At 30.6% G+C, this 15,319-nt stretch overlaps 3 protein-coding genes across 4 annotated transcripts; 1 reads left to right on the top strand and 2 right to left on the bottom strand.

Annotated features, from left to right (window-relative positions):
* Positions 1–3: 3 nt before the first annotated feature.
* LOC126919125 (DNA repair protein complementing XP-A cells homolog) lies at positions 4–1,812 on the bottom strand. The gene is made up of 6 exons (XM_050727839.1): positions 1,425–1,812; positions 1,133–1,337; positions 955–1,066; positions 749–873; positions 396–672; positions 4–287 (listed from the first exon to the last, which is right to left on the bottom strand). The coding sequence occupies exons 2-6, from the start codon at positions 1,279–1,281 to the stop codon at positions 126–128; spliced, it is 825 nt and encodes a 274-aa protein (XP_050583796.1). The 5' UTR covers positions 1,282–1,337; positions 1,425–1,812; the 3' UTR covers positions 4–125.
* Positions 1,813–2,225: 413 nt separating this feature from the next.
* On the bottom strand, positions 2,226–9,358 carry LOC126919092 (NBAS subunit of NRZ tethering complex-like). 2 transcript variants are annotated; one of them, XM_050727766.1, is made up of 14 exons: positions 9,197–9,358; positions 8,863–9,097; positions 8,378–8,796; positions 7,914–8,297; positions 7,623–7,833; positions 7,321–7,541; positions 5,676–7,258; positions 5,296–5,595; positions 4,944–5,232; positions 4,554–4,874; positions 4,078–4,480; positions 3,048–3,997; positions 2,842–2,964; positions 2,226–2,765 (listed from the first exon to the last, which is right to left on the bottom strand). In XM_050727766.1, the coding sequence occupies exons 1-14, from the start codon at positions 9,281–9,283 to the stop codon at positions 2,490–2,492; spliced, it is 5,802 nt and encodes a 1,933-aa protein (XP_050583723.1). In that variant the 5' UTR covers positions 9,284–9,358; the 3' UTR covers positions 2,226–2,489. The 2 variants fall into 2 exon arrangements, with proteins under 2 accessions (XP_050583723.1, XP_050583724.1); XM_050727767.1 differs by having other exon boundaries at positions 7,321–7,538.
* Positions 9,359–9,543: 185 nt separating this feature from the next.
* Positions 9,544–12,011, top strand: LOC126919111 (COP9 signalosome complex subunit 2). The gene is made up of 9 exons (XM_050727813.1): positions 9,544–9,745; positions 10,074–10,268; positions 10,338–10,463; positions 10,538–10,705; positions 10,776–10,950; positions 11,032–11,170; positions 11,255–11,471; positions 11,551–11,691; positions 11,761–12,011. Exons 1-9 carry the CDS (start codon positions 9,692–9,694, stop codon positions 11,878–11,880), a joined length of 1,335 nt encoding a protein of 444 aa, XP_050583770.1. The 5' UTR covers positions 9,544–9,691; the 3' UTR covers positions 11,881–12,011.
* Positions 12,012–15,319: the final 3,308 nt, after the last annotated feature.

The following is a 15,319-nucleotide window of genomic DNA, read 5'->3' as shown; positions in this document are numbered from 1 at the left end:
AAGTGACTTTTTATCCTTTTTTATTGTGTATGCATTTCACGAGTTGTAAATAAATTTCTTAATATAAGAAACTCATATCTAAAAACACAATTCAATAGTTACTATAAAATTCATTATTATAAAATTTACATTTTTTCATATGTTTCTTCATATCCACAAGTAATGCAAGTGTGTGTATATGTATCATCATGTTCATTATATGTATCTTCTCCAAACTCGTGCATATGAGAAGCTTTTGATGTTTTATCATATAATGAGCTCCTAACTTGCATTCTTAATTGTTTAATCTGTACAATACAAAAATAGTAAGTTGGTAAGATAAAACTATCTATATTGATACTATTTTGTATTAAAGTACAAGTACGATATTAGATTTGAAATACGTTTATCATTACCTTTTTGTTAAATTTTTTTATTTTAGCTCCTTCCCTCTTAACATCACGTAATTCTTTTTCCTTTAATAATTTTTCTTCAGAACCCCATACTTGTAAAGCTCTCTCTTCTATTTGTAGTTGCAAATACAATTTCATTTCACCCCAATTTGCATTATGGGGATTTTTTTTAGTAATACATTTTAATGGAGGTTCTCTTTTATCCAAATCACAATCTTTTAATAAATACTCTTGTTTTGCTTCTGTTTTTGTAATCAAAGAGTGCTTGCCCTTAGGATCTCTAATACAAAAAACTAATTATAATAATCTAAAGTTTTATATTAAAATAATTGCTAGTTCAAATAATGCTTGTATACCTGCAGTTATCACAAACAGATAAATTAAATGTTTGTAGTAGATATGAGTCTTTAAATTCATTTTTACATTCATCACAATGAGGAAAATCTATAAGAATAGGTGCAGGTTTTGATATTATTTGTAACTGAAAAGAAAGAAAATATTAATTATGAAATCCAGTTAATATTTAGTGTAATAACTATTAAAATAGTTAAAAATGTTATACCATTTGTTGTTCTAATTCATCACTTTCTTCTATAAGAAAACCTCCTCCACTATCTATAACACGTTGTCCTTGAACTTTATAAGACGTACTCTTTCCTGAATCTTCGTTTTCACTTTAAAAAAGTACAAATGTTTTGTTATACAATTTATTTTTCTAACTTTTGATATTGGCAACGTACCTCCTTATATAAGGATGAGAAACTATTTTAGATTTTCTTAAAAGTAATGCTTTTTGACGATTTCGCTCTGCACGTTCTTTAAAGTGCTGACAATTTTCTATTAATTCTTCATCCTTTGATGGATCGTTTACATCTAACGTAATAGACATTTTTGCAACTGTACTTTTAAAACGCAAGATTTGTTTTAAATTCAGAAAACTTTAACCTAAAAACGAATAAAATAAATAAAAAAATGAGCATTGTGTAATAATATTGTTTATGTTATATTCCAAATAACAGCAAGTACACTTACACATACGTATATATAATCCGACAGGTTAAGTATAAACTTCACTATATATTGAATATGTAACTAATAAAGTTAAAAGAAATGATCATATTTTATAATTATAATTACAATATAAATTTTTATTCTTATATATGACACCCTTTCTACATTTTATAATATAATTAAACATAGATAGTGCTTTATAAAAAGTATAGCAAAATCAGATAAAATACATATAAAATGTAAGATTTTGATATATATTTAGCATTTGAAAACGTACTATCTAACTATTGAACAATATGTACTTTAGTATGAATTTCACTTGTATACTTTGAACTTCAATTCTTTAGCTTATTTTGAGGTAACTACCGGTGAATAATAGCAATCCGCCATTTTATCTTTTTAAGAATATATATATATATATATATATCTAAACCAATTCTATATTCCGCGAAGTTTAATTTTTTGAATTTAATTGACTAACTCGAACTTTACATAGCGAATTCGAAAAAGCGATTTGCGTGTTAGTTATAAGAAGTTGATAAAAATGATAGATTAGTATTCTAAATTTAATGCATGTTATAAGTTATTATTATGAATGTAACTGAATATCACGTTTGAATTTTAAATTAAACAGTCATGACTGTATGCGCATTTATATATTATTCTGTTGATTTGAAATTTTGTTGTAAGAAATGCAAAAAGAAATATTGGATTTTTGTAATACATGTAAATCGAGTCGAGTTCTACGTCGCAGTTTTCAAGATATTAATTTATGAAGCAAGATGATTACACAAGGTAGGGATAAGACATTAACTATCAACATCTTTTTTGAATATTTATATTTCAATATACATATCACGCTTATACTTACAAATAACACATTGTACAAAATAAATATTCATAGTATGTACATATCAACTTTAAGGACGTAGATGCAAATCTAGAAGCTATTAGTTACTGTTTTCTTACCTCTTTTAAAAAAGTCTTTTACGTTATATTAATATTAATTACAAATGTTAAATAAGTCATCTTTTGAACTTTTATCTCGTGCAAGTTAAAATCATAGGAAGGAATGAATATATGTATTTATTTCCTCATTAGAAGTTCGCAACAAGTACCAAATGTAGCTAAAGATGGTGGTATATCTTCCATTAATCTAATTATGCATAAGGCATGCGCTATATGTTTTCCTTTTTTTAATTCTTGTATAAGAATTTCTGCATTTTCCTTTACATCTGTTAGAGATCGATTCACAAAGACATGTTCAATGATTCGACCAAATATTTCGTGATTCGGGTCGAAGTATGCCGTTAAATTTTTCAAAAATAACATTTCTAGTATTGGTGCTGACAATGTTAATTCCTAAAACATAAAATAACATTAGTAGGAATATGTAAAATAAAAGCATGAACTTGTTGATGTACGTGCTTGTGCATACTTTATGTCTTTCCATAAGAATATTTACTGCTTCTTCATGAAATTCTGAATTATCCATATCCAACCTAATATAAATTGCATGCTCAAGAGGAATTTCTTCTGTGTTCAAAAATTCTTTGAGGACCTAATACAAATAAAAAAAAATAATGAGTTATATTTAATAAATTGGTTATAATCTAATAAGTTGTATTTTAATAAGAAATTTACATTTGTTGAAGATAATCCTTCTATTAATTCTTTATATTCTTCAAAACTTTGTTTGCTATGTTTATTTTTATCTTTTTCCATAATAAAGGCATTAACTAGTTTCATCATTTTTAAAATTGGATGTTTATTAACTTTTGTATATTGAGAATCTTCAAATTGTGGCCATTGTAATAACAATTTCTTTGCCTCATAAAAATGATCAACATTCCTTATTTTACTAAATATTTTTTCAAAAGCTTCAAAGCGATCTTTTTCTGTTATACATTCCCCTATATCTTTTATTAGAGAAGTATTATTTTCTATACACAGTTCTTTATTTAAAATGTCTTTTTTGTTCCCTACGTTTTCTATTATATCTTCATCTGAAAAGTTGCCCCAATTATCAGTCCATTCTATATCATTTTTGTCATTAGATTCAGATGAACTCATCTTAATTTTATCTTTCTCGTTACGTCGCGAATTTTCTGTCGAAATTTCCTCCCCTTTTGATTTTCCAATAGATACACTTGAACTTTGTGTTTGAACAATATTAAATTCATCTAACTTTTTATGATCTTCAATCTTATCGTCGTTTTCCGTTTTAATGTCGTGATGTAACTCAAGAAATTCCGTCTTATTTATTCCGCAACTTTTAAATAAACATGTTTGCCAATATTCAAATGGTTTATAAATGTCAAAGTTTTTGCATTTGTGAGCTGTATTCATTGTTTTTAATATTAAACTCAATGGATTAAACGAATATAAATCTGTAAAATAATAATCTTTATATATGCTTTTGTATAATTCCAAACAATAATAATACACTGAAGTTTGTATGTATAGCATTGTTTGTGGCAGTTCCATTAAAACATTATGTATTTCTTCTATATAATTCTTATGTACACTAAATAAATATGCCATGCCTAATAACCAATCCTGTTGTATAGTATACTTTGTACACTCTAAAAATACTAAAATAAAAAAAGAAATTATCATTTATCCAGTATTTAACTTATATACATTTCCGTTTAGGTGAATACATAATACTTACAGTGATTAATATCACTTACTTCCAAACCATAACAAAATGTTTCATTCAACATAGTTATCCTTAAAAGAGCACGACAGCATTTGAGCTGTGTATTTTGCAAATCTGGCATTGAATAATTTACGTATTTCGTATCGAGTTCACTAAGTTTACAATTTTTATGTAAATCTTCATAAAAACATGGGAAACTTTGAATGTCATCATCTTCTATAGGATTTTCATATCTTGTGTCATTATCCTGATTATTTGAGAAATTAAATTTTAATCTAGATTTCCAAAAATTTGTGTCGCTTATATTTTTTATTAAACTAAATGCTGAATCTTTCATAACATTTGCAGAAGTTTTTACTATCTCAGTAGAAGCTTCCAAAACTTTTGGGACAAATTCTTTAGTTTCTATTTGCGGCTGTAAATTGATGATAATTTAGTATAGTTCTATATTTTTTGTTAGAGATGGTATTTTTTAATAAATTTCTTACAGTAGTTAATGCATCTATAAATTCATCTTCACTATCTGCGTCTTCACTATCATTGAAATCATCAGATAGTAAAGCAGAAGGTATCCACAATTCTAAATTTTTATGTAACATTTGTATTTCTATTAAATATATTTGATCTAGTGCTTTGCTCAGCATATCACTAGGTCCATTGTTTATTGCAAACCATAAACATTTTTGCCTAGTTTTCAGATCTTCGTAATCTCCACAAAATCCTAATTCTAAAGTAACTGTCCAGGCAGGAATATAGTTATTTTGCATTAATTGCTGACAGGTAGCAGCACAAACATTAAAGTCCTTTACCTATTATATTATATTATAGATCGATTATCTGCAATTAAATATTAAATACTAGCTTTAAAATAACTCTACCTCAAGTGCTTTTTTTGCAATTAACTCCAAAACCTTTCCTTCCCGCATTCTACTATTATTCCTCTCTATTCGTAAGTAATTCGCTAACGTTAATAATCTCTGACGACTTTTATGAGCATCTACCCTCTTATTTAAACAGTCCTTTATCAACTGTAGTCTGTCTTGCATTAATCGCACTTGAAGTGGTAATATATCAATATAAAATTCATTCAAAATTTGAAGCGAATTAATGAGATCGTACTCTTCTTTTATCTGTGCATTATCATCTATGATTAGATGAAGGCAAGCTCTGAAATTATATTATTTATAAAAGTTAAAGTAGGAAAACAGTGCAAGAACTAAAAACACTTACCTAGCTAATTCCATATTAGAGTCAGTTAAGGATTTTGAGCTATTAAAATACTCCTTACTAGCATCTAAAATTAAATTCACTGTTTTTTCATAAGACACTTTCAATAAAGACTGTTCATTTTTCTTAGTCTCAATTAAAGCAGTGCAATTTTGTATGTTAGATTTAACTCCTGATACCAAACGTGCTGATACACAGATTTCAAAACAAATTTCTATGTCAATACATGTAAAAATTAGACCATGAATTTCTAACATTTCATTTAATAATTGAGCCCATTGTTTTTCATCTGGAGGTGGTACTCTTAAATTAAACAGAGAACATTTTGAAATACAAAACATTCTTACAAAAAGGATATTAAAAAATAAAAAATGCCTAGTCACCTTTTGTTTAAACTTCTTGCCATTTGAATCAGTAGTTGTTTTGCAGCATCAGGATTACTCTTATTTTTTCGCAGTACATGTAGTGTAGTTTTAACGCCATATTTATTTAAAATTTTTGTACATTCAAGTTCTTTATCAAGCTCTTCTAGTAGAGTGTTTATTGCATCTATTCTTCTCATTTCACGATCTTTGGCGATGGAATCTACAATACGTGTTGCTTTTTCATACATATTAGGATCATTGCAAGCGTATATGCAATCTAACGCTAAAATTGCAATATTCTCTATCATTTGAAGAATCTCATCATCTTGAGATTGTTTTAAGTATTCAAAAAGTTTAACTGGTAACTTTAAGTCTTCTTTACTAATAGACACTAAGTAGTCACTAAATAAATGTCTCTGTAATTCTCCGCCCAGATACTGACTTCTTCTTTTTATAAATGATAATAGGAAACTTTTTATATCATCAACAAAGCTTTCTTCACTAGTCATGCTCATTAGCAATTTAATTTTTTCCAAATTAGATAATTTTTGTAATTGATCTAAAGATAGGTCTTCTATATAAATTTTGTAAATGATATCGTCTAAAGTTTCCAAATCTAGCAACAAATTGTCTAATCCATTAATATTATGTAATTTGGCAATTTTTATTAATTGCAAAGCATTATCAATCATACAACTATTCCTCTCGATCTGATAAGCTCGTGACTCGTACCATTTTTGTAACAATTCTGGTGTAAGTAATGTGTTTCTGTATATAGTTAATGATGGATCATATTCATAAAGTGATTGTGATTTATCATCGCTTTCTAAGTTAATTATCTCATTGAATTCAGCTTTCTCAGCCCAATCTTTTTGTCGTAATTCACGCTGATCAAACAGAAATAATTGTCCATCAATGTCGCATTCTGGTAGAAGTTTTTTATACTTCAATGGATTTAAAGTCTCTGGAAAGAAACTAATAATAGCTAACCAATGAGGTAACAAACATTCACCATAGTAAGTGAACATAATTTCAACTCCTCGACAATCTCCATCCTTCGCAAATTTAATTGCATTTTCAACAGCTGAAAGCTGTCGAAATTCTTCGTAAAAGTTTTTATCGTACTTTAACGAGGAATTTAAAATAATCTCGTATGTAAGTAACTTATCTAGATGATCTAGAAGCTTCCTTCTATATTTAATTAAATCCTTTTGAGCGTCAGATAAATGTTTAATATCGATCTTTTCCAGCACTTGATTTATTTTCTGTATCTGTCTTAAGCTTATACTAGCTTCATCCATTTCACTCCACTCTTCATCAATATTATCTATTACAAATTTTCCATTGTCACAAGTTCCAATTGCTACTAAAGTTTCCAGGTTAGCACCTTTTAAACCAAAATTTAATAATTCTCTTGCTGCTTCGATAGTATCTGGAACTCGAGTAATGCATTCATGTAAGACCCAAGATCTTTTTGTAACTTTACTTAAATGTTCTTGAATAGCATTTAATGATAATTCAGATTTTCTCCATTGTGTCTGATATACCAAATCTGTATCCAAATTATATGTATTTGCTAAAGCCAATGCCTCTTCATATTCCTATAATGCAACCTTTTGGTTAGTTTAGTTTCAGTTATTTTGAATTTCATAAATACTCATACCTCTATATCAATTTTTCTTGAATAAAGTTCTTCAGGTGTAGTACTTTTAAGTCCAAGGATTCTATATGTTCTAAATAATACTCTTGACTTCTTCTTTTTAGGCTGAAATCTTTCAATGTCAGTGATAGAATACAAGGTACTTTGCATTAAATTAGTTGTATAATTTAATATACTAGCTGGTTGTAGTTCATCACTTTCTTCTTCACTTTCTGAAGAGGCTTCTTGAAAATTGAATTAATATGTTATATTATATTATACGTATAGAAAATATGTACTCTCTAATTAAGAACTGTAGCACAAACCTGATGTTTGACTTTCTGTATTAGATTCTCTGTTCCGTTTTTTACTTGTTATGTATGTTTCACAATCTAGACATAAAAAACCTCGATCTGAACCAAGTTCATGTATTTGTGGTTGCCCAGCTAAAAATTCAGGGCTTGAACCTAAAAGATTCTTTAAGTCGGTTGTAGAACATACAGAAGTGGATCCAGAACATCTTGTAATTATAATTGCCTTTAAAAATATCAATAAATTAAAATTAACATGACCATGTATTTAAATATATGTATGTACATTTAAATAATAAACATTACCTCTTCTGACCACCAGCCAATATCTATTGGATGGAATTCAGTAACACCTGGTGGAAACTTTTTTGTTTTTGCATGTCCTAAAGGATTAGGTATATTAAAGTCTGGTTGCTCTGATAATTTCCATTTTCTTTGTATCAACAAAGTTGGTAATCTCCATAAAGATATTGAACCATCTGTATGTAAACATGTTAAAAATCTATTATTTGGAGAGATTTTTACTTTAAATATGATAGATTCTGGTTGCAAGTTTAATGTGGGGATAATGTTCCATATGGAAAATCTTGACTTAGTTTTCGATTCATCATTGAAAGTAAATGACAACTTGCAATATGGATATTCATTCAGGGGGCGCCAAGATGTTAATCCACTGTCTGAAGCTGTTGACTGTAATGTTTTATATAGTTCAGGATGTTGTATTTCCTAAATTGATATATATAAAAAATATAAAAAAGTACATTAATTACCATTAATTTCTGTGATATTGTATTTCCAGCAACATAAAATAAGCTATGTTTTTCATCATAAACAACAGCATTTATTCCATTTTTATAAAAGGTGCCAAAAGAAAATTCATAATTTGCTTCAAATTCATTAGTTGTTGAAATGTGATATGATTTGAGTAAACCGCTGTATGTGATTAACATAAATTCATAAGACCATTTGTCAGACTGTGTCCTTGGTTTGAGAAATATCATAGAAGCTATTGCATCACCAGCTTCTAAAATATGAGGATTTTGGGATATTGTTTTTGGACTGATATTAAAAATATTGTTCCCCAGGGCATTGTAAAAGGAAGCATAACCATTGCTAGATGCTAATACTAAAAGTGTCCCATCTGGACTCCAAACTAGTTTACGCCATTGTGGGAAAGCATCCTTTGGTACTAAAATAATAAAACATACATGAATTTTTGAAGTCTAGACAGATTTAAGAAATCATATGAATTTACCGGAAGCTTTCCCAACAACTGAAGAATATTCATCTTTTGCTTTTCGAATTTCTATGACATTTTCTTGTAAAACAGCAAGTAAACGTCCATGATCTCCAATTGCAAATTTCCATGGTAGAGTAAGACTAATTTGTTGTGATATACTTTCTGGTAAAGAATACCTATTGTTAAGATATCTAAGTGCATTTTTTATTGTCCCTGTCGTAGGCAATATTACAGAATCATTTTTGCATTTCTGAAATAGATATTGTATTATAAATGCGTAAGAATTGTAGATGATGTAGAATGCGTCTCATTCCAGATTTCTTTTGAACAAGTTACAGTGTAAACTTACTATTAATTCTGGCTCTTGCTCGCGAATAAAATATTCTAACAATTCATAAAGTATTGGTTTATTTGATGACTCGTTTGAATTAACCATTTTGTAATTAGAAACATAACCTACTACGTTGACGAAAACATAGATCTGAGGTGGCAGTCAGGAGTGAAATCAGTCAGAATCTGATAAGTCACTAGTCAACGTTATATTCTTGAAAAGGAGATAAATTTAAATGAAAATTATTTGAATATTTTCAAACATGTTAAGGGGAAATTTTAATTATCAAAAGAATTATGCATATGTTTTGTTAAAAATAATTTAGAATAATTGAACAGTATTGATGTGGTCAGAGCTTGGTATCTCTATAGAAGTTGCATAAAACACATGTGTAATACAATCACAGTGCATACATGTGAATTTCAAAATACAAACTTGGTCGTGCCTGCAGTTGTCAACAGGATTGCGTGAACCTTTTATTTTTACAATTAGAATTTCTTAAATATTTGTAAAATGTCAGACGGTGAAGATGATTTTATGTGTGAGGAAGAGGAAGATTATGGTCTTGTGAGTATTTGTGTACTTAGGAAGGAAATGTTGATATACTGAGAATGATTTTGGTTAAGAAATAGGTTAGAATTTTGATCTTGACGTATATGAAATTTAAAAATAGTCTAGAAGTATCTTGTAATGTTTAAATAATAGCAAATAATGTTGCTTAGATTTTGTTTAATAACAATAAAGACGTTGAAGTTATATCATAATTTAAATTTGCTTAGGTTATGCTGATGCTTTCAAGATGACACTTTTTATGTTTTCTTTGCTTAGCTATGATAACCGATTGTTTTAGAATAAAATCAATTTCAAAATAATATTGTTTTTTTAATAATTTTAGGAATACTCTGAAGACTCAAATTCAGAACCTGATGTTGATTTAGAAAATCAATATTATAATAGTAAAGCTTTAAAAGAGGATGATCCAAAAGCAGCTCTACAAAGTTTTCAAAAAGTTTTGGATTTAGAGGGAGGAGAGAAGGGCGAATGGGGTTTCAAGGCTTTGAAGCAAATGATAAAAATTAATTTTAAATTGGTACATCATTAGATTAGTGATATATTTATAAGATATACTTATATTTGCTATGATGCTTGATTCTTTCAGGGTAATTATAAGGAAATGATGGCGAGATATAAGCAATTATTAACTTACATTAAAAGTGCAGTTACTAGAAACCATTCAGAAAAATCAATAAATTCCATATTAGATTATATTAGTACCTCAAAGAATGTGAGTAATATACTAATGCAAATTATAAACTAATTTAGATTTCAAACATATTTGCTTCTTATTGTATCTTACAGATGGAATTATTACAAGATTTTTATGAAACTACTTTAGATGCGTTAAAGGATGCCAAAAATGATAGGTTATGGTTTAAAACTAATACAAAATTGGGAAAGTTATACTTTGATCGATCAGATTTTAACAAATTAGCAAAGATATTAAAACAACTTCATCAAAGTTGCCAGGTAGAATTTCTCTAATTATATTATTAAATGAGAATTATTAGTACAATACACATGTATCCCATTTTATTAGACTGATGATGGGGAGGATGATTTGAAGAAGGGTACGCAACTTTTGGAAATCTATGCATTAGAAATACAAATGTATACAGCACAAAAGAATAACAAGAAATTAAAGACTTTATATGAACAAAGTTTACATATTAAAAGTGCTATACCACATCCATTAATAATGGGTGTCATTAGAGGTAGTATAGTCCAAATTAAAAATGGGATTACTTAAATATATCTAATAACATAAAATAAAACTTTTTATTTATTTATAAAAGAATGTGGAGGAAAAATGCATTTAAGAGAAGGTGAATTTGAAAGAGCACACACTGATTTCTTTGAAGCTTTCAAAAATTATGATGAATCCGGATCACCAAGACGTACTACATGTCTGAAATATTTAGTTCTAGCAAATATGTAAGTAAAAAATTAAACAGGTGAAATAGCATATCGTAATATTAATATACTCTGCCGTTAATGCTTAAATGTATATAAAAACAGGCTTATGAAATCTGGTATCAATCCATTTGACTCCCAGGAAGCGAAACCATACAAAAATGATCCAGAGATCTTGGCAATGACAAACTTAGTAGTCAGTTACCAAAATAATGATATTAATCAGTTTGAATTAATTTTAAAACAAAACAGGAATAATATAATGGATGATCCTTTCATAAGAGAACATATCGAAGATTTGTTACGTAATATACGAACACAGGTATATGCGGTACACATACTCTATATGTATCAGGAATTTCGAAAATCTAAACATAACATGTATTTACGTAATTTTGCAGGTTTTAATCAAATTAATTAAACCATACACTAGAATTTACATCCCTTTTATAAGCAAAGAATTAAATATCGATGTATCAGAGGTTGAAAGTCTCTTAGTGTCTTGTATTTTGGATAGTACTATCCGTGGTCGTATTGACCAGGTAATGCAACAAATTTTATATCATTTAAAAGTTATTTATTTGCTTCATCGTATATCAAATTGTATACAGGTGAACCAAGTGCTCGAATTGGATAAAAAATCAGTATGCGCGGCGCGTTATAACGCTCTTGATAAGTGGACAGGACAGTTACACTCTCTGCATTTAACTATAGTAAATAAGATGTCGTAAAGGGCGTGATGCGCGTGAATTTAAAATAACATCGACCTTAAAATAATATATTGTATAGTATATCATAAATACCTGTCTCCGATTATATGAAAAATAAAATCTGTTGTGATATAATAAATTTAGGATTTTAATACGGTTCGCTTATTATACCTTCTCATTGTGATACTCTTTCTTGTTACTTTTTGCGTTTATCTATTTATTGTATACTATGAATCAAATCAATTCAAGTCAATTCATTTAGTCACATAGGCTATGCTATCTTTCTATAATTATTGATTTTCTGTTAAGTTGGTATCAAGGGTATTGAGTTGTTTCAAAAATATTACGAGATCATGAACGGATGCAATGTTGCGGATAAGCTATAGTTCCTTGTTCGCTTCCGACACGATACTTTGTCAAGTGTCCGATCTCTTGAATTCTGTCCAATCAATCAAATTTAGAGTACGTTATTTTTTGCATGTCTATTTTTCGATATACGAGTATGAGAACTATATTCAATCGATTTCTATTTTGCAGTTTTGTATTTCCTTAAAGATCAAGTTAACAATTAACAAAAGGAGAATTACTTTATTGCGTCTTTTTTTTTGGTGCATGCTTATTAATTTACATGTATTATTCAATAAAAAGTTGTTACAGTTTCTTACGTGCAGTAACGATAACGAAACGTCAAATATAGTTTACTTATTTGTTGATCGCATTATCGAAAGTAGTTGATCAATTTCTTGAAATTTCGAAATTCGTAAGTTTCAATTAACGAAATTCTATTTATCCGTTCTAATTTCTATGCAAGTTCGATACAACTGAACACCCTGTAGAAGGAAGTGCTTCAACAGAAGGATGACGAACGTGCCGTCTCGGTGGAACTGCACCACTGGTTTTAGCTCCGTTTCAAGCATTGTTATTCAGTCTACGTTCGCGCCTATGTAAATGTTGGTTAACCCCAGGCAGGACGGGCGGCAGGGTCCCTAGGCTCGTCCTACATCCTCACTGCTACGGGATGGTATAATCCTCTCGTCCTCGAACAGGTTCATCCTCATCCTCGCCACGTTTAAGGTGGCAGCTTGCAAAGCCACAGAAACTTACTTTGTGAGAAAATCAATTTAGAAAGTAAAATCAGCAACAAATATAGCGGATTGTTGATTTTCATTTTCCATTTCGTAAGACGGATATTTTCATGAAGATGGCTTTCCTTATTTCAATTTTCACGATTAATTGTCAGAGAATTATTCCTGTTCTTATGATTTTCCTAATATTTAAAAAATCTATGAAAGTTTTGGACGATCGCATTTAGAAGTATAGAGAAGTCGTCTATAGAAATATCCCCATGCATTTCTATGTATTTTCGTATTAAGGTTCCAGGGAGTGGTGGTTAGAGCTGCAGTCGGCGTGATTAGCGGGCATGCGAGTATACGCGTGAAACGACGTCGACGATAACGACTATGTCGACGGAATCCCAACGTTAATTGGCACTTGCAATCAAAGCACGGCTCGAAATATCTACTGGTATTCACGTGGCTTTTCCACGGATTTTGAAATGAAACTTTCCTCGAAATCTTCTTCTCAACGAAGAGATAGAACTCGTGGAACAATCGAGGTGATTCATCCTTCAGATCGATGATTCAGTATTAAGATTCCTTTGATCAAAGTTGGAAAAAGGAGGAGGAAAGTTTATTAAGTTTATCAACCCTTTCGAGTCTCGATGATGCTTTGATCTGGGAAAAGTGATACGAGTTAGAATAACGAGTGATTATTATAAAGAATACTCTTTCAGATGAAAATAACATAAAGTCAACAAGAAATCATAGATCCGACTGAACGTTAATGAACCAGTATTTCTCATCTCTTTTTCTCTTTCGATTCCTTTTTTTCTCTAATTCGAACATCACGTCCGTTGCAGGTTCATGTTGCAACGTACACGAGGGACGTAGCTCGTGCAGCTATGAGTAGATTCCACCCTTTGAGAAGAGTTAATTTAAGTGAAAACTCCATTTTCAGTGTCTCTTCCGTTGGAGGATGCCCCACGGGTCTACGCTGTACGTTGAGAAAAAAGAAACATTCGAGTTTTATACCTCGTTGCCGTGCGCATAACTACAGGGATAGGTTATCTTCCACAATTTTGAGACGTCTTTCAACGAATTTCGGAAGTTCCAACTTTTTTCAGGTGGACTAATTGTTAGATCTGGTTTAACTTTGTTAGATAGCCGGTAAAACAACAACAATAGGAAAGAATAGATAGAAAGGGGATAGACAGCAGCATCGACGTCAAGACGTTTATTATATCGTCTATTCTATTCCATCTTGGCTGATTAATTTTCAACCGATGGTTGAAAGATTTAAGAATTAAGGATAGTGGTCAATGGTAACGCGGAATGATGCTATCTAATTTTCACGCGACAATTTTTATTAAATTTCACCAATTTCTCTACGTAATATCACATTGGGAGGCGAACGAACAAAAATTTTATTTTATATCAGCATCAGCACTCAAGAGAAAATCGTCGCGACGAACGATAATCTTTTTGACGATAATCCCGCAAGAAATAAGTTTTAGTAAAAACGATCGTCAACGACAACTCACAAGGGGATATACATCATAGGAACAAGCAATACAGTGTTTTTCGTCGTCGTGCGGCGTCACCACGCTATATGTCGGCAGAGCAGCATAATTTCTCAAGTATTGTTCGCGCCTCGCGTCGATTTATCCAGCTGCTAAGGTGGGAAAGGTAGGTCGACAATTCCCGTGAAACGTTGGCTGGAATGGTACGACGAAGGGGATTGCAACACATCTGCCAGTTTTTAGCGGCGTCGCCATATATCATAAGTGCGAGTGAAACGTTCAGAGCGGAGAGGGCCACTGGCTGAGCCATCTATCTTATACGGCTTAACTTGCTGTGTATCCGATGTACACGCGTGAGCGCGTGTGCAAACACTTACGGTAAAGCGAGCGAATCGTGTGTTCTTATTCCTACGTGTACGTATACCACATATACGTGTACATATATACATACATACGTACATACATACGCGTATGCGTGCGACGTCGTGAGTTTCGATGTCAAGACGACCATAACGCAATAGTCGAGGATGACGCGAGAACAGTTTTTCTCGGTTACGTCGACAAAGTCGTCTCCTAGGGTCCTAGCAGCCGACGTGTAACTTTTGCCGACGAGTATTCAAGTAACATGCCCTGGAATTGGATAAGACGAATTGGAAAATTGAATCGACTACTTGGAAAACTTTCCACGAATGTCCGTTGTAGAGAAGACAATCGGTTCTAGTTTCTCACGTTAAGATAGTTTTCAGCAAACTGTTTAAAGCTGCATCGTTAACGTTCTCGTTCGAAATATTCGTTCGATCGGAGGACTTTTCCATTTACGGCTGCAGCGCCCAGAGTGAAAAGTTTGCCTAATTGGAACGCTCAAAATGGAATGAATAAAAT

This window comes from Bombus affinis, chromosome 8 (assembly GCF_024516045.1).
Source record: "Bombus affinis isolate iyBomAffi1 chromosome 8, iyBomAffi1.2, whole genome shotgun sequence".
Taxonomy (NCBI): domain Eukaryota; kingdom Metazoa; phylum Arthropoda; class Insecta; order Hymenoptera; family Apidae; genus Bombus; species Bombus affinis.
This window is presented reverse-complemented; position numbering and strand designations above follow the sequence as displayed.

Bases quoted from the DNA above. Each gene is read 5' to 3' on its own strand.
- LOC126919125 (XM_050727839.1), bottom strand. From the start codon at position 1,281: ATGTCTATTACGTTAGATGTAAACGATCCATCAAAGGATGAAGAATTA. The intron at 1,067-1,132 runs GTACGTTGCCAA...ACTTTTTTAAAG, and splicing joins TCTCATCCTTATATAAGGAG to TGAAAACGAAGATTCAGGAA. The intron at 673-748 runs GTATACAAGCAT...TTTTTGTATTAG, and splicing joins TCTGTTTGTGATAACTGCAG to AGATCCTAAGGGCAAGCACT.
- LOC126919092 (XM_050727766.1), bottom strand. From the start codon at position 9,283: ATGGTTAATTCAAACGAGTCATCAAATAAACCAATACTTTATGAATTG. The intron at 5,233-5,295 runs GTAAGTGTTTTT...ATATAATTTCAG, and splicing joins TCTAATATGGAATTAGCTAG to AGCTTGCCTTCATCTAATCA. The intron at 2,766-2,841 runs GTATGCACAAGC...TTTATGTTTTAG, and splicing joins TTCTTATGGAAAGACATAAA to GAATTAACATTGTCAGCACC.
- LOC126919111 (XM_050727813.1), top strand. From the start codon at position 9,692: ATGTCAGACGGTGAAGATGATTTTATGTGTGAGGAAGAGGAAGATTAT. The intron at 10,706-10,775 runs GTAGAATTTCTC...CCATTTTATTAG, and splicing joins AACTTCATCAAAGTTGCCAG to ACTGATGATGGGGAGGATGA. The intron at 11,472-11,550 runs GTATATGCGGTA...GTAATTTTGCAG, and splicing joins TACGTAATATACGAACACAG to GTTTTAATCAAATTAATTAA.